The sequence below is a fragment of the Mauremys reevesii genome, linkage group 14 (genome assembly GCF_016161935.1).
Source record: "Mauremys reevesii isolate NIE-2019 linkage group 14, ASM1616193v1, whole genome shotgun sequence".
Lineage (NCBI taxonomy): Eukaryota > Metazoa > Chordata > Testudines > Geoemydidae > Mauremys > Mauremys reevesii.
The window spans coordinates 32,543,859-32,570,183 of NC_052636.1; the positions used below are offsets into that span (position 1 = coordinate 32,543,859).

Below are 26,325 nucleotides of genomic sequence, written 5' to 3' on the forward strand. Positions count from 1 at the left end.
CTGTAAGGTAAGGAATAGTATCCCAAGCCTCTGTTTGTCAGAGGGTGGAGATGGATGGCAGGAGAGAGATCACTTGATCATTACCTGTTAGGTTCAGTCCCTCTGAGGCACCTGGCATTGGCCACTGTTGGCAGATAGGATATGAGGTTGGATGGACCTTTGGTCTGACCCAGTCTGGCCGTTCTCATGAAGGGAGGGCAAAACCTTGCAACAGAGTTTCTGTAGTGTAGTGGAAGCAGCAAAGAATCCTGTGGCACCTTATAGACTAACAGATGTTTTGCAGCATGAGCTTTCGTGGGTGAATACCCACTTCTTCGTAGTGTAGTGGTTATCACGTTTGCCTAACACGCAAAAGGTCCCTGGTTCAAAACCAGGCAAAAACATGATGGCTTAATTTTTCCCAGCTCCTAGTGGCCTGTCCCTGCTGTTGTAGGAGCAGCAGTGATTTCTATGCTCAATAGGTCTGTTATACTTCCTCCATTCCCATTTTTGTCTCCTCTCCTCTCTGAATGCCTGTGAAGTGGCTTTCCCTCCCCCTCCCGCTCCCTCCTGGAATGCTTGTGGGATGAAGGGGCTGGTTGAACAGCTGGAAGATCAGAAGAGCTGCTAGATAGACAAGGTGTCTGGGACTCTAATTAGGCAGCGATCACACACCCAGAGCATGGACACTGCCCAAGGTGGAGTGTGACCCACCAGATGCAGCCAAGTCATCTCTAGTCGCAGGCCATGAGGAGCAGGTCCTTAAAAGGGGAAGGGGCCCTGTGCTCAGGAGTCACTCACAAGCTTGTACCTCCAGTGAATGCCCTTTGCCCTGACCGCCTGGCCAGTGGTTCGCTGCATTGCAGTTCATTGTGCCTCAGGAAGACTTACCTTCATTGCACCGTCCATCGCGGCGCTGTGGAACACTTACCTTGCAGAATCCTGTGCCTGCCTCTTGGCTTCCCAGGGGTGGCTACTTGCAGCCCAGGAGAAGGAGGATGGTTCTGGTGAAAGGAAGACAAGCAAACTCTGGGAGGAAATTTGGGTGTGGGCTCTGCGCTGGGGCGTGGGGGTGGGGGTGGGCTGCAGGAGGGGTGGTGCAGCTCCCAAAGTGACCGGTACACACAACCTCTTGCAGCAGCTCCTAGATGAGTGGGGCCAGGGGATCTCCATGTGCTGCTGCCTGCAGGCGCTGCCCCCAGAGCTCCCATTGGCTACAGTTCCTGGCCAATGGGAGCTGCAGAGTTGGTGCTCGGGGCAGGGGCAGCACGTGGAGACACTCCCCCCACCCCAGGGGATGCTGGGACATGCCAGCCACTTCTGGGAGCGGCACGGAGGGATGGAGGTAGAGTGGGCAGGGAGCCACCTTAGTGCTGCTGGCACATCTCTGCACACCCGTTGTGGGGGGAGGGGAGCAGGGCTCCATGCGCTGCCTGGGGTAGGGGCAGAGCACGGAGCTGCCTCCCCTCCCGGGTCTATTACAGGAGAGGGTGGGTGGGGTCTTTTGGCCTGCAAGGTGCAGCAGGTCAGACTAGATGATCACACTGATCCCTTCTGACCTTAAAGGTTCTGAGTCTAAAAGGGAGAGGGAAGTAAAGGAAATTAAAAAATAAAAATAAACCAAGCCTTGTAATACCAGGATGACTCCAACTGCTCATTATATAGTCCCACCCCTTTCTTTCTCCACTGGGTGTTTCATGACCTGTTGGGATTTGGGACACTGATTCTCTCATTCCATTGATAAACTGATACAACATAACTGAAATTAAACCAATTCCTAGTGGAGGAATCATCACATCAGCTAGGAATCAAACCCAGGTCAACTGCGTGGAAGGCAGCTATGCTCACCACTATACCACCAATGCATCTGGTGAAAGTCTTTGATTTTTCACACTTGGTGATTGGTCACCTTACTTCTCAGCATGAGGCGAATGTCTCTGTGGTCTCTGCCATTCATCGTGGGGAGTTTCCCCACTGATAACAGTTCTTGCTGGGTCGGGGAGGGGAGAGAGAACAGGCGTTTATTCTGTTTCATTCCTCTCCATTTTCTGTTCCTCCCCTTCCCTTCCAGGGTCCTCCCTTCCATTTCAGACTGTGCAGTGACACCCTCCCCGCACCCAGGACTCTGGAGCCTCTGGAGCAGCACGATCCCATGAGATCCTCAGTGACCAAGGGTCTTTTCCAACTTCCAGGAGATCCAGCTTGAGTCTAAAGGAAGCTCCTGTTCCTTCCTGGGGATCCTCTCTCCCTTCATGGAGATCAAGGTCATGAAGCCTCTGCCTTGCCTCCTGGCTCTGAATTAATGTCCCATTTCCCACTATGTGCTCGAAAGAAACAAATGTTTCTAACCCAGGTGAGCGGCGTTAATTCAGCTGGAATCCTTCACCCACATTCCTTAGGAGATACAGACTCTCTGTGACACAGACTGACTGGGGTTCATCTCTGCATGTCCCCAATGGGGAAGGAAAGACACTGAGGGGGAAGGAAGAAGATGGACAGAAGGAGTCAAATGGGGCTAGACCAGAATAGGACATTTTCTGCCTGTTAAAATGTACTAGACTCTAATTGCTTAAAACAAAACAAAACCCCACCAGCTTTTGTTTGAACCATCAGCTTTTCACAGAGCAGCCAAAGTGGTGAAGCACAGACACACATAACCACCGACAGCCCAAGTTTGTCTAAGAAGCACCTATAGTGGCTCATGCAGGGGGAAATACAGCTGTGGGTGTGAGTTCAGGCCTCACCCAGAGTGTTGGTTTTCATTAGCCACGGAGCTTCCCCCACTTCCTTTGCCCAATTCACATGGAAAGTGCCATAGGAGGGTGATGAGAATAAATTCTAAACTCTGAAATGCGGAGGTTGGCCCAGAGATTGGGATAAGGGGTTTGAAGAGAAAAAGCTCTAAGAGTATAAAACCAGACAGTCTCCAGGGGCAGGTCCGGTACAACACCTCAACAGGGAGCCATTCGGGGGAGGGGGTTTCACTTCCTCTGTTAAATGTCCTGAGAGGTATTTGAAGATGAAGATAACGCCATGGCTAACAGGTGACTGGCATGTCCTGGGTTAAAGAAAGGGACCTGGGTTACTAGTCGGAAGATTTGCGTTACCGTCACTGTCTGACCCCCCTTCAGTGTGGAGCAGGTGTGTACGTTGCTGGGTGGAACGCACAGACTCCTGCAGAGCAGGGGCAGCTGTTTCCATGGCAGAGAGCCTGGCACTTAGGACACTTTCTACACTTGCTGTTTTGAAGCAATTCAGTAAAATAACAGAGGAGCTACAACGTCTGGTCCAAAATTTCAGCCGCCCCAGGTGCAAAAACGCTATTTTAGGATCTACATCGGAGGCTCCCGGCACTAGGACACCTGGCCAGAGAGCTCAGTGGGGGCGTAACAGCTGCTGACTCTGAGGGTCCCGGGCTAAATCCATTTGCAGGGGGAAGTGTTTTGATTTATTTGATGGATAATGAGCACCAGCTACCAGGGGAGAAGCCCTGAGAGTCGCTGCCACTCCAGCTGCTGCTAGGGCAGGGGGGAGCTCCAGGGGGGCAGCTGCTGCTCTGGCCACCCCAGAAGTGCTGCCAGAGGCCACCAGGCTGTGGCTGCTCCTGCTGCCCTCGGGACCACTGGTCAAGTGGTCCCTGGGCCAGCCGCACTGGCCGCTGCTTGGGCGGTCCCCGGAGCCAGTTGATTGAGTGGCCCTGGAGTCAGCCACTGTGCCCACTGCAGAAGTCACGGAGGTTGCAGGAAGTCACAGAAGCCGTCACTTCCACCACCTCCGTGACAGACACAGAGACAAACCCCTCCCTGCTGTGACTGCAGTTCCTGGAAGGAAAGAGAAGAACAGAAAGTGGTGAGAGAAAGAAAAAGAGAGATTCCCTGTCACCTCTCTCCCTGCTGCCTCCCCCCTTGTATTCTGTAACCCCATTTCACTGGGTACCCTGTGCTGGTGCCATGGGGGTGACACTAGAGTTCTGGGGATTTGGGAAGCTCTTCATTTCTCAACATTTCACACAAATTTGTCTTTGGGCTGAAATTTCTCTTGTTAGGCCTCTCAGTCAGAGCTGTACCCCACCCTGTTTGTGGGGGGTGAAGAGGGGAGATGTAAATTGCAGAGCAGGCAGAGAAGTCACTCATAAAGGGTCATATTGATCTGGTGACTGGTTCTGACCGGGGTCACACGTCCTCTGACACAGGCTCATGTGCAGAACATGGGAGCTCTGGCTTGTCCTAAATGCTGTAGACTGTGAGTTCCTGGAAAGGGCAGGGGAGAGGGAGCAAGAGGAGAAAGGCAGAGACATTGGAGATGAGGAATTGGGGGGAGAAGAAGGAGAGACAATAAATGATTGAAGCAGAACAGGTGTCCCAACTCCATCTTGCTCATCACAGGTGTTCAGAGAGACAGGTAGTTTTCCAGTGTCAAGTCTGAACTTTGATTCTAACAATGTGCATTGAAATATCAAGGGGATCTCCACATACCTGATATCTTCCCCCATCCCCTTTTTTAGTATTAATTTTTATTTTGATGTGTTTGGCTTAACCGTGATCGTCTCTTTCCCCACCTGTATTGCAATTTGGGGTTTATGTTTATTTTGCCTCCCTGTTGTTCATGTCATTATAATTGTAACAGCAAAGGAATCTGCAGGAGCAAAAACTGACTCAAAACTTCATTTCCCCACCATGCCGGAACATCCTACAAACAGCTCACAAACCTGGAATCATAACACGCAAGGCCAGGGGATGGGAGATGCAGGTTTCCAAGTGTTCTGTCTTTCTCAGATGACACATTCCAGCCCCTTGTGTGCCTCCATCCTGTATGACCTGCTGGACTTTGACGCATTTGTCGTCTCATTCTATAGATAATGTGATTGTAACACAATGTGACTGAAATTAAACCACTTCCAGATGAGGAAACAACAGAAGAGAAAAGCCATTATTGCATTGGCTGGGAATCAAACCCAGATGAATTGCTTAGAAGACACCTACGCACACCACTATACCACCAATGCGTCTGGCAAGAGTAGCTTTCCTGCAGGCTCTGTGCACTGGCAAAGGGGGTGACACATGACCATGGAGTTAATGAACAGGGTGGATGGGCTGGAAGCTGCCTGACAGCTGGGAGCAGAGTTAGGATCCCAGAGTGACTGAAAGGGGGCAATGGTGAAAACAGATCTCACTGGGAGCTGGCCCCACACCTGCCCCGCCCCTAGGAGAGGGGAACTGAAGCTCCACTTCAATCACAGAAAAATCTTCCCTGAGAAGGAAGGGGACAGCTTGTTTTAAAGTCCAGGTTTGTGTTTGTTCCTGCTACATACGGAGGGGCTGGGTAGTGCTGATTCCTACCCCCAGACTCTGGGAGGAAAACGAACAATTCAGGCTGCCAGTGACCTGCAGGAGGGAGATGATCTTTTGACAGTGACGGACGCCTCGTCCTAAAGGCCTTTGTCTGCCCCCTTCCAGTGACTGTTTGGTACAGGAATGCAGCCCCCACTCCTGGGTCTCTCCTGGGGAAATAATGTTTCTGTGCAAAACACCAAAGCTTTTAACAGAAAGGAAGAAAAGGAAATGGCCACATGATGGGACTAGAACATAAGGAATGAAACACAAGATTCTTCTCCCCTGTGCATTGACTTTTAACCTTGTTTGTGGTGGTGTTGTATCCATGTTGGTGCCAGGGGTCCTCTGGGGCGCCGGGCATTGGCCACTTTCGGGAGAGTGGGCTAGATGAACTGGTCTGACTCAGTGTGGCTGTTCTTATGTTCTAACTGCTGGTTATGGAAGAGACGCCCTTCCAGGCTACACAGAACTGAAGAAGGGTGCTGGGTTAGCTCCACAGCTTGTCTCTTTCACCAACAGAGGTTGGTCCTCTGCAAGCTCTTACCCTCACCCGCCTTGTCTCTCTCGGACTGTGAAAAGTGCTTTCTCTCCACTCCCCTTGGAGAGAAGTTAAGTTTCCCAAAGGGAAGACTTATCAGGCTGAAGCAATTGTATTGACTGCGACACTAGAATTGAAGATTTAATATTATAAATAAATGAGTCTAAACCTGAGGTTCTGGTTTTCACATTGGTTTTTCTAACTCCGTTCCCAATTCTCTTCTAGAAAGGCCTCTAGGACGCCTGCCCAGCCCAGCAAAAGTGGCCAGGAGAAAGCCCACACTGCTGCTCTTTCAGGTAGTTGAAGGCTGCTATCAAATCCCCCTCACTCAGTCAGTCCCCAGGCTGTAGCAGTGCCTGGGATTCTTCCGTCCTAAGTGCAGGACTCTGCACTTCTCCTTGTTGAACCTCCTCAGATTTCTTTTGGCCCAATCCTCCAATTTGTCTAGGTCGCTCTGGACCCAAACCCTGTCCTCCAGCGCTTGGATTCTTTACATGCTTTCACAGAGCAAAGAGCACATGTTCCATGATTTCATAGGGCAGAGTTTTGTGCTATTGGGAGCTTTCCCTGTGCGAATTTGACAGGTGGATCAACATAGAGACACATTGTGACCCTTCTCAGGGTGCTGAGGGCTGTGAGTCTCCTTGTTGCCACCTGCCACAAGGAAGAGGGACTTTTGCATTTGGCAGCTGGATGTTAGTGACCAAACTCACCAGCCTGCTGGAACTCAAGCACCCTCCTCTGAGCTACAGCAGCCACCTTAACCCTTGAGTTCCTTCAACGTGTCCCCCTCTGGGGTCCAGCCCGGATCACCAGATACTCGGTGAAATCCCAGATCCTCTCTTCCCCAAGTATCCCAGGTTACTAGTTGTTACTGTGGACCATTGCTACTGTATCTCACACAGCACCTGAGTACAGTTATCGAACAAGCAAAAAATTTATTTCACAACGGATAGAGATTTAAACAAACAAACGTGAGTGATGTAAACCAACTGTTACGAACTAAACAAAGGCAGAAAATGATAGAATAGAAGGCCAGCACAAAAAAGAGAGAGAGGAACAATAAGATACTAAAAGGACAATGGTTGGAACTCTCCATTTCTCTCAGTCTTTGGATTGATGGGTAGTAGAGCTGTAGCAACAGTTGAGGAACCAGGGTAAATTAAATCAAATTAACTTTTCAAGATTAGCCATCATTTCCTGTATGACTAACAAAACACAAAACCAAGACAACTTTCAGTTTTCCAAAATAATTCAGATTATCACACAGTCTCTTACTCTTTAACTAATAACTTCACCCATAATTTCATTTTAACTGGTAACAATAACATATTCAAAGATCACAAATTCTTGTCATATATGTTAGTTTTCTTTTAATCCCCATTGCCAACAACTGAACCCTGGTTCTTATTGTGGTTTGTCCCAACGTAGGTCCCAACCACTTCTGTGAGTTCATATATCTCAGGATCTTCTGCCATGTGTGTTGGTAGAAGGGGTCTTCTACGTCGGAATGTTTGCATCATGGAGAAAAATACCTCTCTTTTCACACTTTTTAATCTTTTGAAGTAGGAGAAGGTAGAGAAGTAATGTAGATGCATAAAACACAAGAGAAACCTCTCTGGTCTACACTAAAGATATTTATTGGGATAACTATATTACTTAGGGGTGTGAAAAATCCACACAGCTGAGCAACGTAGTTACACAGCCCTAACCCCCTGTGTAGATAGTGCTACATCAGCAGGAGAGTTTCTCCTGCCAACACAGCCACCGCTGCTTGCGGGGGCTGGAATAATAAAGTCAGACAGGAGAGATCTCTCCCACGGGCTTAGAGCATCTGTTACAGCAGCACAGCTACATTGGTGGAGCTGTGCCAACATCAGCTTAATTGTGTAGCCACAGGGTCAGACACAAAACCATAGTCTCAGGATTTAACATGCGTGTATCTGGAAGTCTGAAATTGGAGGCTGACACATTTGTTACCTCATTGGTTACCATCATTTCTACAGCATGAAAGTCCTTGTTACCCAACCAGGCAGCCAGCTTGGGATCCACAGGGAAGGACTGTCCTATGAAGCACTCTCTCGTTGCATCCAAACAGTGAAGGATGACTGTTCTCAATCTAACCCTGGCATACTTTGGAAGTGTAATCAGTGACACTGAACTAGGAAGTGGAGTTGTACAAACAATTTTCCTTGGGTCACCATAGCTTCCTTTACTGGGGTGGAAACCAAGAACTGGCTGTGGACTCTTTCAACCTCAGCTCTTTCCAAATCCTTGGTCTTGGATAGGGTAAAGATACTGTTCTCTGAAGTAGAATACTTTACAAAACCACTTAAAATCTCAGCAGTGTTAATGAGGAGTGGCTTCCTGAAACATGCCCAGCTTTTCTTTAATTCGGTGGCACAGGTTCCAGGGAAGGGACTGGATACAGGCCTGGGATCAGAATCTTCGTTAGTTACCAGAGCTGGAGATTCTATTCAAACATGGCTATTTTTCTGAAGCTATTACATTTTCAACACTGGTTTCATTTTATACACATCTTTAGCGCCTACAAAGGATAAATTCAACTAAAAACTCCACTTCTATTTCCTCAACATCTGTGTCATGAAAGGCTGCATTTCCCATAGCATAGGATTTGCTAGGAGAGATCTTCTGTAGGGCCTGGGCATTTTGCCTAGTTCAAAACCACTTACCATGGAATTCTCTTCCCAGATCATTGGAGACAATATTGCCTTAAACAACTGAAATACACTGTGATCAGATGCACTTCCTTCAGTTAGTTGGGGTTCTGCTGTTGTTCACCATTTCTGAGTGGAGATTTTAAATCACTGCTATTTCTTTGTTAGCCTGTCCAGTAAATTAGAGAGTTCTCTCCTGTTGATAGAACTGCACTTCAGCTTTCTCCATGTCATCATGGAGGGATGGGGAAAAAGCAAAGCTGAAATCATAAATGAGGACTTTAGCAAAGGGTCATTGTCTTAAATTCTTCAATAAATCTGAGCTACATAGAAACCCGCATCACAGAGAGACAATACATGACAAAGAAAGTGTCAAGTGAAATTCCAGAGCAGGTTACATCTGATTATTCAGAGTCGGGACAAGAGATTTTCCCACCACATTGTCCTCTGATCCATTCAAACCTGCTTCCCTCATCCCTGTCTCAATAGTCAGTTATGTTATTTACAAATTTTTTAGTATCTCAGCATGCCCATAATGAGGGAAAAACAGCCCTCTTGCCAGAAGTGGCTTTACAATAGATGGAACCTGGAATTTAAACTCTAAATGATCACACTGTATTTGGGATCCATTTGAATTCCCTTCCCAGGTCTTTGACACTTTCATCTCCAGTCATAGCGACTCTGATATAGGATTAAAGAAGTCAAAACATCATCTTCAAGCACAGACAACGGAGAATGCTTCATCACATGACACTTTGAGAAGTGGATGGATAGAATGTGACGAAGATAAACTCTACCTGGCTCAGGCAAAAGGTAAGAGTTCTGCAGTGAAGGGGAAGGAGGGAATCTCTGAGTCACTCCATCTCCTTCCAGTGTCACAGAAGCTGAAATTATACTTTTTTCCTGCCCCTGCTCCTCTTCATTTACATATAATTTGAAAAATTCCCAACATAACTGCTCTTCAGCACAACCCAGAGCAATGTGAGAACAACTGGCAAGGATACAATCTGTATCACTGGTGACTCTAACAATAACTTTGCAATAGGAGGAATGGTATAAATGTGATGCCCCCTGTTCCTCATAGGAAGGGCACACTCCAGTTACTTGTGGGACAATAGAAAGGACAAATAGGTCCATCTCAAAAGAGGGCGAACTGCAAAAGGCAAAAATGGGCCACTCATCTGGACAAGCTGAGGGATAACGGTTCTGCAAACAGTTCAAAGAGCTTTAAAAGTTACTATGTGGGAATCAGGAAAAGTATTAAAAAAAACAAAGTATTGATAGCCCTAGAGATTTTTACAATGTTGATCTCTCTTGCAGAGTCTCTGATGGTTAACATGGGATGAGTGCCAAGAGAAGGTTTTCCCACACTCACTGCATTCATAGGGCCTCTCCCCTGTGTGGATTCTCTGATGCTGAGAAAGGGCTGAACTCTTCGTGAAGCATTTTCCACACTCACTGCATTTATACGGCCTCTCCCCCGTGTGAATTCTTTGATGTCTAATAAGGTGCGAGCTGCGATTGAAGGTTTTCCCGCACTCACTGCATTCGTAGGGTCTTTCCCCTCTGTGGATTGTTTGATGACTAATAAGGTGCGAGCTGCGACTGAAGGTTTTCCCACACTCATGGCATTCGGAGGGTCTTTCCCCTGTGTGGATACTCTGATGAACATAAAGGGCTGAGCTGTAAGTGAAGCTTTTCCCACACTCACGGCATTCATAGGGCCTGTCCCCTGTGTGGATTCTCTGATGAACAGAAAGGGCTGATCTTTGAGTGAAGCTTTTCCCACACTCTCTGCATTCATAGGGCCTGTCCCCTGTGTGGATTCTCTGATGAACAGAAAGGGTTGATATTTGAGTGAAGCTTTTCCCACAGTCACTGCATTCGTAGGGCCTGTCCCCTGTGTGGATTCTCTGATGTCTAGAAAGGCCTGATCTGTAAGTGAAGGTTTTCCCACACTCACGGCATTCATAGGGCCTCTCCCCCGTGTGGATTCTCTGATGTTGAGAAAGGGCTGAGCTGCTAGTGAAGCATTTTCCACATTCACTGCATTCATAGGGCCTCTCTCCTCTGTGGATTGTTTTATGCCTAATAAAGTGCGACCTGCGATTGAAGGTTTTCCAACACTCAGGGCATTTGTAGGGCCTCTCCCCTGTGTGGATTCTCAGATGAACAGAAAGGCTTGATCCGTGAATGAAGTTTTGCCCACACTCAGTGTGTGTATTTTTTCTCTTTCGCCTAAGGATTTCCTGTTGTGTTGTGGTTTCCATGAGGACCTTCTGAGTTCCCCAACAGGAAATAAATTTACCCAATTTCTCCCCTGGCTGGTTTTCTTGCTCTCTATCTGGTCTGTGCTGAATCTCCCAGGAGTTTCCCTGCTCAGGACTCCTGGACACATTCCTTTTCGATCTTTGCGATAATGCTCTGTGTTTATCCACTTGCTCAACATTTTCCTGCTGAGAATTCTGCTCCTCTTTCTCACGGACCATTGCATCACCTGCTGTGATAGAGACAGACACCTCAAACAGGGATGGAACAGGAAAGACCAAACCAAAACAAGTGCTGGAGAGGGCAAATAAAAATCAGGAGCTGAACTCCCCCAAACTTTTCCCACAGACAATCTAGGAAGTTTCTAGAAAGTGTAGGGGACAATTTCCTGGTGCAAGTGCTGAAGGAACCAACTAGGGGAAAAGCTCTTCTTGACCTGCTGCTCACAAACAGGGAAGAAATAGTAGAGGAAGAAATAGTGGATGGGAACCTGGGAGGCAGTGACCATGAGATGGTTGAGTTCAGGATCCTGACACAAGGAAGAAAAGAGAGCAGTAGAACAGAGACCCTGGACTTCAGAAAAGCAGACTTCGACTCCCTCAGGGAACTGATGGGCAAGGTCCCTTGGGAGAATAATATGACGGGGAAAGGAGTCGAGGAAAGCTGGCTGTATTTTAAATAATCCTTATTGAGGTTGCAGGAACAAACCATCCCGATGTGTAGGAAGAAAAGTAAATATGGCAGGCGACCAGCTTGGCTTAACAGTGAAATCCTTGCTCGTCTTAAACACAAAAAAACAGCTTACAAGAAGTGGAAGACTGGACAAATAACCAGGGAGGAGTATAAAAGTATTGCTCAGGCATGCAGGAGTGAAATTAGGAAGGCCAAATCACACTCGGAGTTGCAGCTAGCCAGAGATGTTAGGAGTAACAAGAAGGGTTTCTTCAGGTATGTTAGCAACAAGAAGAAAGTCAAGGAAAGTGTGGGCCCCTTGCTGAATGAGGGAGGGAACCTAGTGACAGAGGATGTGGAGAAAGCTAGTGTACTCAATGCTTTTTTTGCCTCTGTCTTCACAGACAAGGTCAGCTCCCAGACAGCTGCACTCTGCAGCACGGTATGGGGAGGTCCCGGATGACTGGAAAAAAGCTAATGTAGTGCCCCATCTTTAAAAAAGGGAAGAAGGAAGATCCAGGGAACTACAGGCCGGTCAGTCTCACCTCAGTCCCTGGAAAAATCATGGAACAGGTCCTCAAGGAATCAATTCTGAACCACTTAAAGGAGGGGAAAGTGATTAGGAACAGTCAGCATGGATTCACCAAGGGCAAGTCATGCCTGACTAACCTAATTGCCTTCTATAATGAGATAACCAGCTCTGTGGATGAGGGGAAAGCAGTGGATGTGCTATTTCTGGACTTTAGCAAAGCTTTTGATACAGTCTCCCACAGTATTCTTGCCAGCAAGTTAAAGAAGTATGGGCTGGATGAATGGACGGTAAGGTGGATAGAAAACTGGCTAGAAGGTCGGGCTCAACGGGTAGTGATCAATGGTTCCATGTCTAGTTGGCAGCCGGTATCAAGTGGAGTGCCCCAAGGGTCGGTGCTGGGGCCAGTTTTGTTCAATATCTTCATTAACGATCTGGAGGATGGTGTGGACTGCACCCGTAGCAAGTTTGCAGATGACACTAAACTGGGAGGAGTGGTTGATACGCTGGAGGGTAGGGATAGGATACAGAGGGACCTAGACAAATTAGAAGATTGGGCCAAAAGAAATATGATGAGGTTCAACAAGGACAAGTGCAGAGTCCTGCACTTAGGACGGAAGAATCCCATGCACTGCTACAGACTAGGGACCGAATGGCTGGGTAGCAGTTCTGCAGAAAAGGACCTAGGGGTTACGGTGGACGAAAAGCTGAATATGAGTCAACAGTGTGCCCTTGTTGCCAAGAAGGCTAATGGCATTTTGGGTTGTATAAATAGGGGCATTTCCAGCAGATCGAGGGATGTGATCATTCCCCTCTATTCAGCACTGGTGAGGCCTCATTTGGAGTACTGTGTCCAGTTTTGGGCCCCACACTACAAGAAGGATGTGGATAAATTGGAGAGAGTCCAGCGGAGGGCAACAAAAATGATTAGGGGGCTGGAGCACATGACTTATGTAGAGAGGCTGAGGGAACTGGGATTGTTTAGCCTGCAGAAGAGAAGAATGAAGGTGGATTTGATAGCTGCTTTCAACTACCTGAAAGGGGGTTTGAAGGAGGATGGATCTAGACTGTTCTCAGTGGTAGAAGATGACAGAACAAGGAGTAATGGTCTCAAGTTGCAGAGAGGGAGGTTTAGGTTGGAAATTAGAAAAAACTTTTTCACTAGTAGGGTGGTGAAGAACTGGAATGGGTTACCTAGGGAGGTGGTGGAATCTCCTTCCTTAGAGGTTTTTAAGGTCAGGCTTGACAAAGCCCTGGCTGGGATGATTTAGTTGGGTTTGGTCCTGCTTGGAGCAGGGGGTTGGACTAGATACCTCCTGAGGTCCCTTCCAACCCTGAGATTCTATGATTCTAAATAAGAGAGAGGAGGGGATCAATTCAGCCTTCACATCCCATCCAAATACGCAGGGGGAAGGGAGGAAGCTACTGCCCGGTGTCTGCTAGGATCTATAGGAAGCCATGAACTATATTTACCCTGAGGATACGACCCCTGCTAGGGACAATAATGAACTGAGAGACCTCCCAAGGGCTTTGTAGGGCATCCCAGATGTTTCCTTCAGGCAGTTACAGATTCTGAGGTGGTTTAATGTTTCCTCACCTGTGCAGGAAGATCTCAGGATCTCTCTTTCCTCTGAACCCTGGAGGTCTGGGACCCATGGCTCTTCCCCCTGTTCCAGCTGGGAGATCACATCAGGCTGGGTAACAGGAAACCCTGCTCAGATGAAAGAAAACAAAGGAATTCAGTTGATTTCATAAGACTTTGTCATAAAAACATTCTATTAATTTAACTTCAGTGCTTAGTGTGACCTGGTGGGCCAGAGGCAGGTCTCACTGAAAATGCAAGGATCAGGGCAGGCTGAAAAAGGGATCACCCACTTGGGTTATTGAGAAGCTGAAAAAAGAAATCACACGGCCCCCTTTATTGCATCCCAGTTCTCTGACTCCTAATCAGCACTTAGGTCCAGTACAATGAGAGGTTATTTCAAAACTCTGCTCACATAAACAAAATGATCTTCTGACCCCAAAGGTCAGCCACGTTACCAGGTCAGTATAGGTTTGGATCTTACCCAAAATACCACACTGCCAGCCAATCCTTAGCATCTAAACTAAAGGTTTAAACAAAAGAAAGACAGAAAGAAGTTAAATGGGAACGCAGTCAGATACATTCCAAAATGGATATATCAGGTTCTTAGCAATATTGGTGAGTTGCTGGCTTGAAAGTCCGTCTGGAACACATCCATAGCTTGGATGGGTCATTCAGTCCTTTGTTCCAGGGTTCAGTTTGTAGAGAAGTTGCTCCAGAGGTAGAAAGGGGGATTGAAGACAAAATGGAGATGATGCAGCTGCCCTTTATATTCCTTTTGCTATGTGGCTTGTACTTCCTGTGTCCCAAACACAAGCTTCACAGCACGTGGCATGGAAAAGCCTTGAAGTTCTCATTACACAGGCATACCCCGGCATGTCTTGCTGACTCAATAGGTGTATCCCCTTGGCCCTTTCCATGGGCTCATTGTACAGCTGATGATCGTCAATGGGCCATCAAACAGGCTAGGCAGTGTTGATCCCAATATGTCTGGGGGTGTCACCCAGAAACACTGCACAAGTCTGGAAATACAGATATACCCTACATATCTATAACTCACAATACAAAGGTGATACAAACATAGAAACAAAATGATCATACTTGGAAAATCATAACATTTCCCCTGACACCTTACATGGCATATCTAGCATGATTCATTTTAATTTGATAAGATTATATTATTTTATTATTAATACCAAAGTGTCTCACAATTCCATACAGTGTCACACTTGGTAAACCAGTGAATTTCCAGGACTAGTTCCCCAGGTCCTTGAAGATGCCCAACACTATGCTTATGAGGGATTGAAATACCCACATATCTGCTGGGAACACACACACAGACACTGTGTCAATCTATACCCCTATGTTCACTCTTCTAGAAAATTATGATCAATTTTGTACACAGTATGGCTTGTGAGGTATCATTTGAAAATGTATAACCTACTGAATATTATCCTCCTGTTAAAATGTGTAGTAACACTGTATGTAAAGTTATGAGATTTTACAGTATGAGATTACGGAAAAAGTTACAATTCTGGGGAACACCCACAGACCAGTTCCTCAGAGACAGCAAGGCAAACAGCTGGCCAAACAGCCGGTCAAACAGCCATTCTCCTGCAGGGGGAAGATGTGAAGAAGACATTTACATTCCATCATAGGGACCTCTTGAAGTTGTTGTGGAAAACGACCACACAATTGATTTTGAATCAGCTCAGCCTGAGGCTCTTTTCTTGGTTAAAAGTGCGCAGGGGGCGACAGCTATTGGAATACTGTCCCGCTGAGCTAAAAACCACACAAGCCTTTTAAAGCTTAAAACCACAAACAATTGCACATACGTTGCACGTTAATTACCTTATTTGGAATATATTGCAAAATATGATGCAGGTCAAAAGCGAGCTGAACAAGCAGTTTTCCATATTCAGCCTTTCCTGTTATTGTTATTCCTAGTCTAATTCGTGGTTTGACTTTTCTAACACTTCCACTGTGGTTATGTTTCACAAGCTCGGTTACTGCAAATCAGTGTGTTTGGGGACTTTCCACTTCACCTACTTAGGCCCCTTCCGCACACAAAGCCATTGTTCCCCAATCTGGGGGATTTTCCATTCCACTTTGCCTTTCTATGCCCTTTACACAGAGAAGCAAGCTCAGCTAATACTTCAGGCCTACTAGCTTGACCAAAGCTCCAAAGCTCTTTCTGTAGACTTTCCCTCCCAATTCTCATATCTCCGACAGACAGCCTGGCACCATGACTCAGCTGAGAACTGAAGTTGTTTCTAGTACAAAGGACTGAGTTATAAAAAGAGGTAAGGAAAATGCTTCAGACTCTCTCTCTCCCCTTTCCCTCTGCTCATGACAACTCCTGAAGACCTGAACGTGGGCGGCAGGGGTAGGTTAGGGGGAGTCCTGGCTGAAAGGAAAACCAGCCTGTCTCAGCACATGGCGAGAGAAACATTTGCCTTGAATCCGTTTCAGCTGGTTAACTTAGACGTTAGTTTGTGTTTTATCTTTGCATTTCTTTTGTAAACAATTCTGAGCTTTATGCCTCATTATCTGTATCTTAAAATATTTTTTTTGATAGTTAACAATCTTATTTTATTCTTTATGTAACCAGTGTGGTTGGATTAAAGTGTGTTGGAAACTCCATCTGGGATAACAAGGCTGGCGCATGTCATTTTCCACTGATGAAATGACAGACTTCATATGAGCTTGCGTTGTTCAGGAGTGTGCTGGACAGCGAAAGATGCACATTTCTGGGGGAAGTCTCGGAGCAGAGAATTTTCTGGGGTTCTCCTGTGCTGCACTGTAACTCGTGAGTCACTGACTAGCAGCACTCAATACTGTGTAGCTGGGAGTGAGTTACATGCTGGAGACTGCGAGTGAACTGCCCAGGAGTGGCTGCTCTCACAGTAGAGCAGTGTAAAAGGCACCCCAGCCTGGGGAACTGAGGGGACACAGCTGTTCAACAGTCCAGGTTGCACTGTGCTTAATGTCACAGACACTCAATTTCAAAGAGTCTCCTACAACACAGAGAAAGTAAATCCATGTCCCAGAAATCAAAGACTCCAGAGAAAGGGCAAGTCTCCCCGGTGCTGCTTCTTGCTCACAGAGAGGTCCAGAGACAGAGACAATGGAAGTGTCCTGGGGAAGCTCGAAACAGGAAGCATGGACTGGTGGGGTTCAGTGGAGAAAGGGAACAGAAAGGGCAGGGATATTACTGAATGCAGGATCTCAGCAGTACTAGATGACAGGATAGCACATATTGCAGCCCATTGGAAAACATAATCCCAACTATACATACAGAATGATGGGGTCTAAATTAGTTGTTTCCACTCAAGAGACGGATCTTGGAGTCACTGTGGATAGTTCTCTGAAAACATCCACTCAATGTGCAGCGGCAGTGAAAAAAGCAACCAGAATGTTGGGAATCATTAAGAAAAGGATAGCTAAAAAGACAGAAAATATTATATTGCCTGTATATAAATCCATGGTACGCACACATCTCGAACACTGTGTGCAGATGCATAGACAGCTGCAGCGGCACAGCAGCCAGCAAACAGAGCTGTAAACAGGGGAGTTTCAGAGGGAGTTTACCTGGGAGACTAAGAGACCTAGGCAGAGGAACTGACAGGCTAGTGAAGGGAGTGGGTGGTGGTCTGCCAGTGTTCTGGTGCCTTTTGGGGGTTTGTTTTGTTTTGTGTTTCTTGGACTAACAGGTTTTAGGTGGGAAGGCTATGACCGATACAGAGGCAGCAGGGAAAGACACAATGAGGATGACTGGATGTGGAAGCTGCGGCATGTACACGATCCTGGAGGGGGTACCTGAAAAGAGTTTTGTCTGCATGAAGTGCCACCTGATAGAGCTGATAAAGGTAATAAAGGTTATAATTGGAGATATACCAATCTCCTAGAACTGGAAAGGACCTTGAAAGGTCATCGAGTCCAGCCCCCTGCCTTCACTAGCAGGACCAATTTTTGCCCCAGATCCCTAAGTGGCCTCCTCAAGGATTGAACTCACAACCCTGGGTTTAGCAGGCCAATGCAGGTGGAAACTCTGGTCAAATTTAGAAGGCGGTTCGAGCTGATGATGGAGCAAAGACATGAGGAGGCTGAAGGGATAAGCTCAGACTTGCAGATGGAAGCAGGACCAAAGAACTCTGAGGGGAGACTGCTGGGTGAGGAAAGTGAACAGTGGAAGCATGTGACTAAGAGAACCAGGCAGAGGAAAAGACGGGCCAGTGACGGAGAAATAGAGCTCAGGGACAGGTTTGCAGAGTTGGAAAATGAAGAAGGGACACAGCAGGTGGTCGCTGAAGGTGAGAGGGCAAGGAAAAAGAGAAGAGCTGCTAGTCCTACAGGAAGAGGGGAAGAGTCAATGGAGACAACACCAAATATGACCCCCAGGAGGATACGGGAAGGGTTGCGGAGGATAGCAAGGGTGAATAGGAATCGAGAGGACTTGCAGCCAGTGGGAGCAGGGGACAGACCGGAGAATCACACTGTCACCAGGAAAAGGCAGGTCTACGTGATTGGGGACTCCTGACTGAATAGACAGGCCTGTAACTAGAGCTGATCCGGAGAACAGAAGGGTGTGCTGTCTGCCAGGTGCTAAGATATGGGATGTGGACCTGAGGCTGAAAAGGATCCTAACGGGAGCGGGAAAGAATCTGTTGATTGTCCTTCATGTGGGAACAAATGGTACGGCTAGATTCTCGCTGGAACGTATCAAGGGAGACTATGCCAGCTGGGGAAGACGCTTAAGGAAATCGAGGCTCAAGTGATCTTCAGTGGGATTCTGCCGGTTCCTAGAGAAGGGCAACAAAGGTGTGAGAAGATTATGGCGACCAACAGATGGCTCAGGCAGTGGTGCTATAAGGAGGGCTTTGGGATGTACAGCCACTAGGAAGCATTCATGGACAGAAGACTGTTCTCTCGGGATGGACTCCACCTGAGTAAGGAGGGAAATAGACTTCTAGGATGGAGGCTGGCACAACTGATTAAGAGAGCTTTAAACTAGGAATTTGGGGGAGACGTCCAGGTAATCCCCACGCCGCAATTTAACACCGAGAGGGAAGAAAACAAAGTAAGAGAGGATACAGCTGTGGACAGGAGAATGGACATAAGGAGGAAGGGTAGTGTAGATACCAGTCTAATAGGTGATGCTGGTGGTAGAATGTCTGTGCCTAACCCCCGGGGAAAGAATGTCAGTGAAGCCAAACAGCAGGAATTAAGATGTCTGTACACTAATGCGAGGAGCCTAGGTAACAAAATGGAGGAACTAGAGCTACTGGTGCAGGAAGTGAAACCGGATATTATAGGGATAACAGAAACATGGTGGAATAGTAGATCATGACTGGAGTACAGGTATTGAAGGGTATGTGCTGTTTAGGAAAGACAGAAATAAAGGCAAAGGTGGTGGAGTAGCACTGTATATCAATGATGAAGTTAACTGTAAAGAAATAAGAAATGATGGAATGGATAAGACAGAGTCTATCTGGGCAAAAATCACACTGGGAAAGAGAGCTACTAGAGCCTCCCCTGAGATAGTGCTTGAGGTGTGCTACAGACCACCAGGATCTGATTTGGATATGGATAGAGACCTCTTTAATGTTTTTAATGAAGTAAACTCTAATGGGAATTGTGTGATCATGGGAGACTAACTTCCCAGATATAGACTGGAGGACAAGTGCTAGTAACAATAATAGGGCTCAGATTTTTCTGGATGTGATAGCTGATGGATTTCTTCACCACACAGTTGAAGAACCAACAAGAGGGGATGCCATTTTAGATTTGGTTTTGGTGAGTAGTGAGGACCTCATAGAAGAAATGGTTGTAGGGGACAACCTTGGTTCGCGTGATCATGAGCTAATTCAGTTCAAACTAGATGGAAGGATAAACAAAAATAGATCTGGGACTAGGGTGTTTGATTTCAAAAGGACTAACTTTAAAGAATTAAGGAAATTAGTTAGGAAAGTGGATTGGATTGAAGAACTTGTGGATCTAAAGGCGGAGGAGGCCTGGAATTACTTTAAGTCAAAGCTGCAGAAACTATCAGAAGCCTGCATCCCAAGAAAGGGGGAAAAAATCACAGACAGGAGTTGTAGACCAAGGTGGATGAGCAAGCATCTCAGAGAGATGATTAAGAAAAAGCAGAAAGCCTACAAGGAGTAGAAGATGGGCAGGATTAGCAAGGAAATCTACCTTATTGAGGTCAGAACATGTAGGGATAAAGTGAGAAAGGACAAAAGCCATGTAGAGTTGGGCCTTGCAAAGGGAATTAAAACCAATAGTAAAAGGTTCTATAGCCATATAAATAATAAGAAAACAAAGAAAGAAGAAGTGGGACCACTAAACACTGAGGATGGAATGGAGGTTAAGGATAATCTAGGCATGGCCCAATATCTAAATAAATACTTTGCCTCAGTCTTTAATAAGGCTAATGAGGAGCTTAGGGATAATGGAAGGATGACAAATGGGAATGAGGATATGGAGGTAGATATTACCACATCTGAGGTAGAAGCCAAACTCAAACAGCTTAATGGGACAATCGGAGGGCCCAGATAATCTTCATCCAAGAATATTAAAGGAACTGGCACATGAAATTGCAAGCCCATTAGCAAGAATTTTTAATGAATCAGTAAACTCAGGGGTTGTACCGTATGACTGGAGAATTGCTAACATAGTTCCTATTTTAAAGAAAGGGAAAAAAAGTGATCCGAGTAACTATAGGCCTGTTAGTTTGACATCTGTAGTATGTAAGGTCTTGGAAAAAAATTTGAAGGAGAAAGTAATTAAGGACATTGAGGTCAATGGTAATTGGGACAAAATACAACATGGTTTCACAAAAGGTAGATCGTGCCAAACCAACCTGATCTCCTTCTTTGAGAAGGTAACAGATTATTTAGACAAAGGAAATGCAGTGGATCTAATTTACCTCGATTTCAGTACGGCATTTGACACAGTTCCACATGGGGAATTATTAGTTAAATTGGAAAAGGTGGGGATCAATATGAAAATTGAAAGCCGGATAAGGAACTGGTAAAAGGGGAGACTACAACGGGTCGTACTGAAGGGTGAACTGTCAGGCTGGAAGGAGGTTACTAGTGGAGATCCTCAGGGATCCGTTTTGGGACCAATCTTATTTAACCTTTTTATTACTGACCTTGGCACAAAAAGCGGGAATGTGCTAATAAAGTTTGCAGATGACACAAAGCTGGGAGGTATTGCTAACACAGAGAAGGACCGGAATCTCATACAGGAAGATCTGGATGACCTTGTAAACTGGAGTAATAGTGAACAATGCAAGGTCATGCATTTAGGGATTAATAATAAGAATTTTAGTTATAAATTGGAGACATATCAGTTGGAAATAACAGAGGAGGAGAAGGACCTCGGAGTATTGGTTGATCACAGGATGATCATGATGTGATATGGCTGTTAAAAAAGCTAATGCAGTTTTAGGATGCATCAGGCGAGGTATTTCCAGCAAAGATAAGGAGGTGTTAGTACCGTTATATAAGGCACTGGTGAGACCTCATCTGGAATAATGTGTGTAGTTCTGGTCTCCCATGTTTAAGAAGGATGAATTCAAACTGGAACAGGTTCAGAGACGGGCTACTAGGATGATTCGAGGAATGGAAAACCTGTCATATGAAAGGAGACTCAAAGAGCTTGGCTTGTTTAGCCTAACCAAAAGAAGGTTGAGGGGGGATATGATGGCTCTTTATAAATATATCAGAGGGATTAATATTAGGGAGGGAGAGGAATTATTTAAGCTTAGCACCAATGTGGACACAAGAACAAATGGGTATAAATTGGACACTAGGAAGTTTAGACTTGAAATCAGACGAAGGTTTCTAACCATTAGAGGAGTGAAGTTCTGGAACAGCCTTCCAAGGGGAGTAGTGGGGGCATAAGACATATCTGGCTTTAAGACTAAGCTTGATAAGTTTATGGAAGGGATGGTATGATGAGATAGCCTAATTTTGGCAATTGATCTTTGATTATCAGCAGGTAAGTATGCTCAGTGGTCTGTGATGGGATGTTAGATGGGATGGGATCTGAGTTACTGCAAAGAATTCTTTCCTGGGTGCTGGCAGGTGAGTCTTGCCCACATGCTCAGGGTTTAACTGATCGCCATATTTGGGGTCGGGAAGGAATTTTCCTCCAGGGCAGATTGGCAGAGGCCCTGGAGGTTTTTCGCCTTCCTCTGCAGTGTGGGGCACAGGTCACTTGTTGGAGGATTCTCTGCAGCTTGAGGTCAGACATAGGTTAGGGGTTTGTTATAGAACTGGATAGGTAAGATTCTGTGGCCTGCATTGTGCAGGAGGTCAGACTAGATGATCATAATGGTCCCTTCTGACCTTAAAGTCTATGATGTGGTCACCCCATCTCAAAGAAGTTTACTGGAGCAAATAGGAGATATTTGACACTGTGATACTGCTCCTGTGCTCTGTTCCCAAAGTGTTCTGCAGCAGGGGAGGGTCTGTGGCAGTATGTGTGTCACTGGCATATTGGGGTGATGCAGAAACAGGGCAGAGTAGAGGTGGCGTTGTGGGGCTGGCGTGAACTTCATCTCTTCATTTCCCCTTCCAAGAACTGAGGGGACAGGAACCCTTACCCAGCGAGGTCACATTCTCATAGTTCTTCTGCATGACGTCTCTGTAGAGGGCTCGCTGAGTAGGGTCCAGCAGAGCCCACTCATTCCTGGTGAAATACACAGCAACATCCTCGAAGGTCACCGGCCCCTGAAAGAGCAGGAGTCCAACATTCAGTACCTGTTGCCCCACTCACACTCCCACTATTCGTGGAGGAGAGGAGCCAAACAAATGGAAGCTCTGGGTGGATCACAGTCAACAGAGTCCCACCTCCACCCCATTCAGAGCATCCTGGAAACACCAAGGTGAGGGGACGAAGAGGGAGCCCCTCCTCTCTCCCAGCAGAGCCATCACCCACTTACTAGCCACAGACTGATACAGGAGATGGAGCCCCTAGCAGGGACCAGGGAGCTCTCCCTGGTCGGAAACCCAACACCCTCCACCTTGTGAGGAGCTGGATGTGAAGGGAGGGGCATCTCCCCTAAACCTCACTGCTGGGTGCCCCTTTCATATCTCACAGCAGCCGCAGGTCAGTCAGGTCAGGCTCCAGCACTGGGAGTCTGGTCAACTTTCCTAGCCCCATGTAGGAGGGTTATTTTCTGTTTCACATTTCTGTTTCACATTTCCACCTCCTAATCTCATGGGTCTGTTCCTAGAATCTAGGGCACTTAATAAACAACTCCCAGCAGGTTTGCCACACTCTGTCTTCCTCCCTTTCCCACGCTGTGCATTTCCTGCCCCGCTCCAACCTCCAAACCAGACTGCACAACCCTTTCCATCTCCGGTGTATTTGCTGTCCCTCTCCTCCAGCAGGAATTTACCAGCAACCCCCCGATAATCTCTACCTGAACAGGCTCCTCTGCAGCCATTTCTCTTCCCTCTCCCACGAGAGGATGGGATGAGCTGGAGTGAAACATGGACGTCATTCTGCAGCCTGTCTGGGTGAGAAGGGCAGTTGTGGGGGTTTCAGAACAGGCTTTAGTTAATTTCACATCATGACAGACATCCTAGATTCTGCCATCCTGGGAAAATGCCTGATCTCTTTATTACAGTGTAGACCTGGCCCCTCCTGCCAGACTAAGCCCACAGAGAGATTTTTAACCTCCCTTCTCCCTCCCCTCACCCTGTAACAAAGTCTCTGAACACAAGGCTAGAAAAGAGCAGAACCAAAGGAGTCACTGTGGGGGATTCCCTCGGACACTGACCCCACGGCAGCCACACCCCAGCAGGGGGAATATGGAGTCAGGAAATGACTTTTCCTCTCTCTGATCCTTGTTTTGTTCACTGGAAAGTGGTTCTGCCCAGGGATGCAGCAATACATGTGTCTGGGTGGACTAGAGAGCTGGAAATCTCTCCCCCCTCATTTATCCCACTGCCCCTTTCAGACTCTCCTTCCTCTGGCCTCTCTCCCTGCCCCTCTGGCTGGGACAGTCCCATTCCTGGGGGCTTTGCTCTCCCAGGACTGGATTTTCTCCTGGCAATTGCTACTGGGAGGAGAAATGAGGAGGGGCTGTTTGTGCAGAGTCACTTTCTTGCCAGTCCCCAGCACTTTCCCTGAGGTCTTTCAGTTACCTGCAGACTCTGGCTCAGAATTTAGTATTAACAGGGCCCAGGGCTGCCCTAGGGGGCTAGGACCAGCAGGAGAAAGTCATCCCCTGGGCCGGGCAGAGAAGCAGCTTTAATTCAGGTCACTTCCCAGCACAGAACCCCACTGGGGGAGCAGCAGCTGCTAAGCCTGGTCTCCCAGATCACAATGGAGGCTGCAGCGTCTGACCCAGGAAGCTGAACCCCAGTATCCTGAGCAGAGAGGGACAGAGCGTTTGAGCAGCTTCCCTCCTTTAGCTCTCTGGGGAGAGCAGCTAACGAGAGCCCCTCCTCACAGGGAGAATTGCTGGTCTCATTTGCCCCACTGTCGATCCAGAGTCACTCCTTGTCTTTCCATACAGTGACTCTGGATTAACAATGGTCTCAGTGAAACCAGAGTTTAAAAAGAATGAGTCCAGAACGCTGTGGAAGGGACCATTGTGTGGCAGTGCTGACCCCCCTTCCCACCTCCCTCACCCCCAGATCCAGGACAAGGACTGGGGGGCACAAATTTTCCAAACAGAACCAGAAGTTCCTGCAATTTTCAAGAGGGGAGAAAAAGAAAAATCAGTGATTTCACCTCACAGTGTCTGATACGTGGATAGAAAGTTATCACAGTGACAGGGCCTGTGGCTGGGGAATGCCGGGCAGTGCTTGGAGCCAGGACTCTGGCACAACCTGATCAGGGAGAAGGATCATGGTTAGTAGCAGCCCCCCGACAACCCCCAGTACCCAGACCCCACAGCTAGGGCCCCCAGACAGCCCCAAAGCCCCAGCCAGGGTCCTGCCAGATCTTCCCTGGCACCCGGTCCCCAGAGTCCCTGGCCAGGGACCCCAGATACCCCCAGAGCCACAGTGAGAGCTGGACACTTGCTCCTCCCTCCCCTTCCTGGCCCTTCCCAGGCCCCGTTGCCAGCAGAGAGTGGCCCCCCCAGCGCAGCCCAGAGGTGTCCCTGTCTCAGGGCCCCCCCAGCCTCTGCCCATTCACCCTCTGCCCAGCTCAGGAATCCCTCGGGGGAACCATTTCCCACCCGCACAAGGACAAATCCCTGCAGGTGGGAATGGGGGAAACCCCCAAACCTGAGACCTGAACTGGCCACTGGCGAAGGGGAGAGAAAATGGGGCACAATCGGGGGGGGGGGGGACAGGGAACTTCTCAGGGGTTGGGGGAGGGGGGTCACCCTGGGCGCTGCTCGTGGCTCTCTAGGGAGAAAGGGGGCAGGACGGGGGAGGAGGGGGGTCCCCACGGGAGGGGGCAGCGGTAAATCCGAGGGGATCTCAGCCCCCCCCCCTTTCTCTCCCCGCTCCTCGGGGGTCACCTGCCCCCCCCCGGCCACGGTTAATGAAGGGCTCTCCCGCCGCGATCTGCGCATGCCCAGAGCTCCAACGGCACCAACCCTTCTCCGGCCCGGGAGAGGCTCCAACGGCCCCGCGCGAGCCAGGCAGAGCCCCAGCGCCCAACGCTCCTTTGCAGCCCGTCTCCGTCTCCTCTGCCGACGTCACTTCCGCTTCCTGGAGAGTCAGGAACTACATCTCCCAGCCTGCCCCGGGGCCGCTTCCGCCCTCTCCAGCCCAGGGAAGGGAGGGTTCCAGCAGCTGTTACTGTGCGTGCGCCGTGCGAGCTCCGCGCGGGGCGGGAGAACAAAGCTGCTGCTGCCGCCTCCGCGTGAGCCGGGCCCGGGCTGAGCCGCTGCTGCTCCCCGGGGGGGTCTGTGCGGGGGGGGCGGAGTTTTCTCCAGCCGGGCCCCGCCCCGGGCTCTGCTGAGGCTCCCGGTGACCGAGCCCGGGGGGCGGGGCAGGTCCCGGCTCTGCGCGGTGCCCCCCCCCCATCGCTGTCCCCGGGGGCCCGGAGCTGCTGCCGCGCTGAGGCCGGGAGGATCCTTCCCGCAGCGAGTCTGAGCCGCCCCCCCCCCGGCTCTGCTGTGCCCGGTACCGGGGGGGTGAAGCGGGTCCCCCCGCCTGGTGCCCCCTTCCCGCACGGGCGGAGCGGGGCAGCCGCGGGGAGAGACCCCGGGAACGGGGCGGTGACCCCGGCTCCCAGCCCGGGGCAGGGCGCTAGGGGAGGGGGAATTAGAGGGGGGGGCAGGTTCCCAGATCTCTGCCCCCCCCCCGCACACTCACTGCAGCCTCCCTGCCCAGGGTCACTGCCCTGTGACCGAGGTGAGGAGCAGAGAGAGGCAGAACCAGCCCCGGACTCTCCCTGTTCCCCCTGCGGCAGGAGTGCGCTGCCCTGGGGGCAGGGTCAGGGGACCCCCCCCCCCCAAGGGGGCTCCTTTGGGTCTGGTCTGGTCCAGGGTTTGGTTCACACCCTGTTGCTGGGAGGGCTTCACAATGTCTTGGTTTGTTACTGCTGCTGGGGGGAGCACAAGGGGGACAGGAGGGGCCGGGGGCCAGGTCTGTGCTGCACTGTGGGGACTGAGCATGTTCCCAGCCTGGCAGAATCTACAATCCCTGTCCCCAGGGAAAGGGCCTGGGGGAATCGTGATGTGAAATGAACTGAACTGAAGCCTGTTCTGAAACCTCCACCACTGCCCTTCTCGCCCTGCCAGGCTGCACAATGATGCCCAC

General features: G+C 48.6%; 2 protein-coding genes across 2 annotated transcripts in view; one reads left to right on the top strand and one right to left on the bottom strand.

The window, feature by feature from the left end:
- LOC120381966 (zinc finger protein 420-like) overlaps positions 1-10,861 on the bottom strand; it is a gene marked incomplete at its 3' end in the record, with an annotated part of 60,267 nt that extends 49,406 nt beyond the window's left edge. Inside the window, exon 1 of the mRNA XM_039500140.1 lies at positions 9,904-10,861. Coding sequence (XP_039356074.1) covers positions 9,904-10,798 — 895 coding nt within the window. The remainder of the gene's footprint in view (positions 1-9,903) is intronic.
- Positions 1-26,325, top strand: part of LOC120381593 (zinc finger protein 585A-like) — a gene marked incomplete at both ends in the record, with an annotated part of 108,780 nt that overhangs the window by 78,781 nt on the left and 3,674 nt on the right. The gene's annotated exons all lie outside the window — the stretch shown is intronic.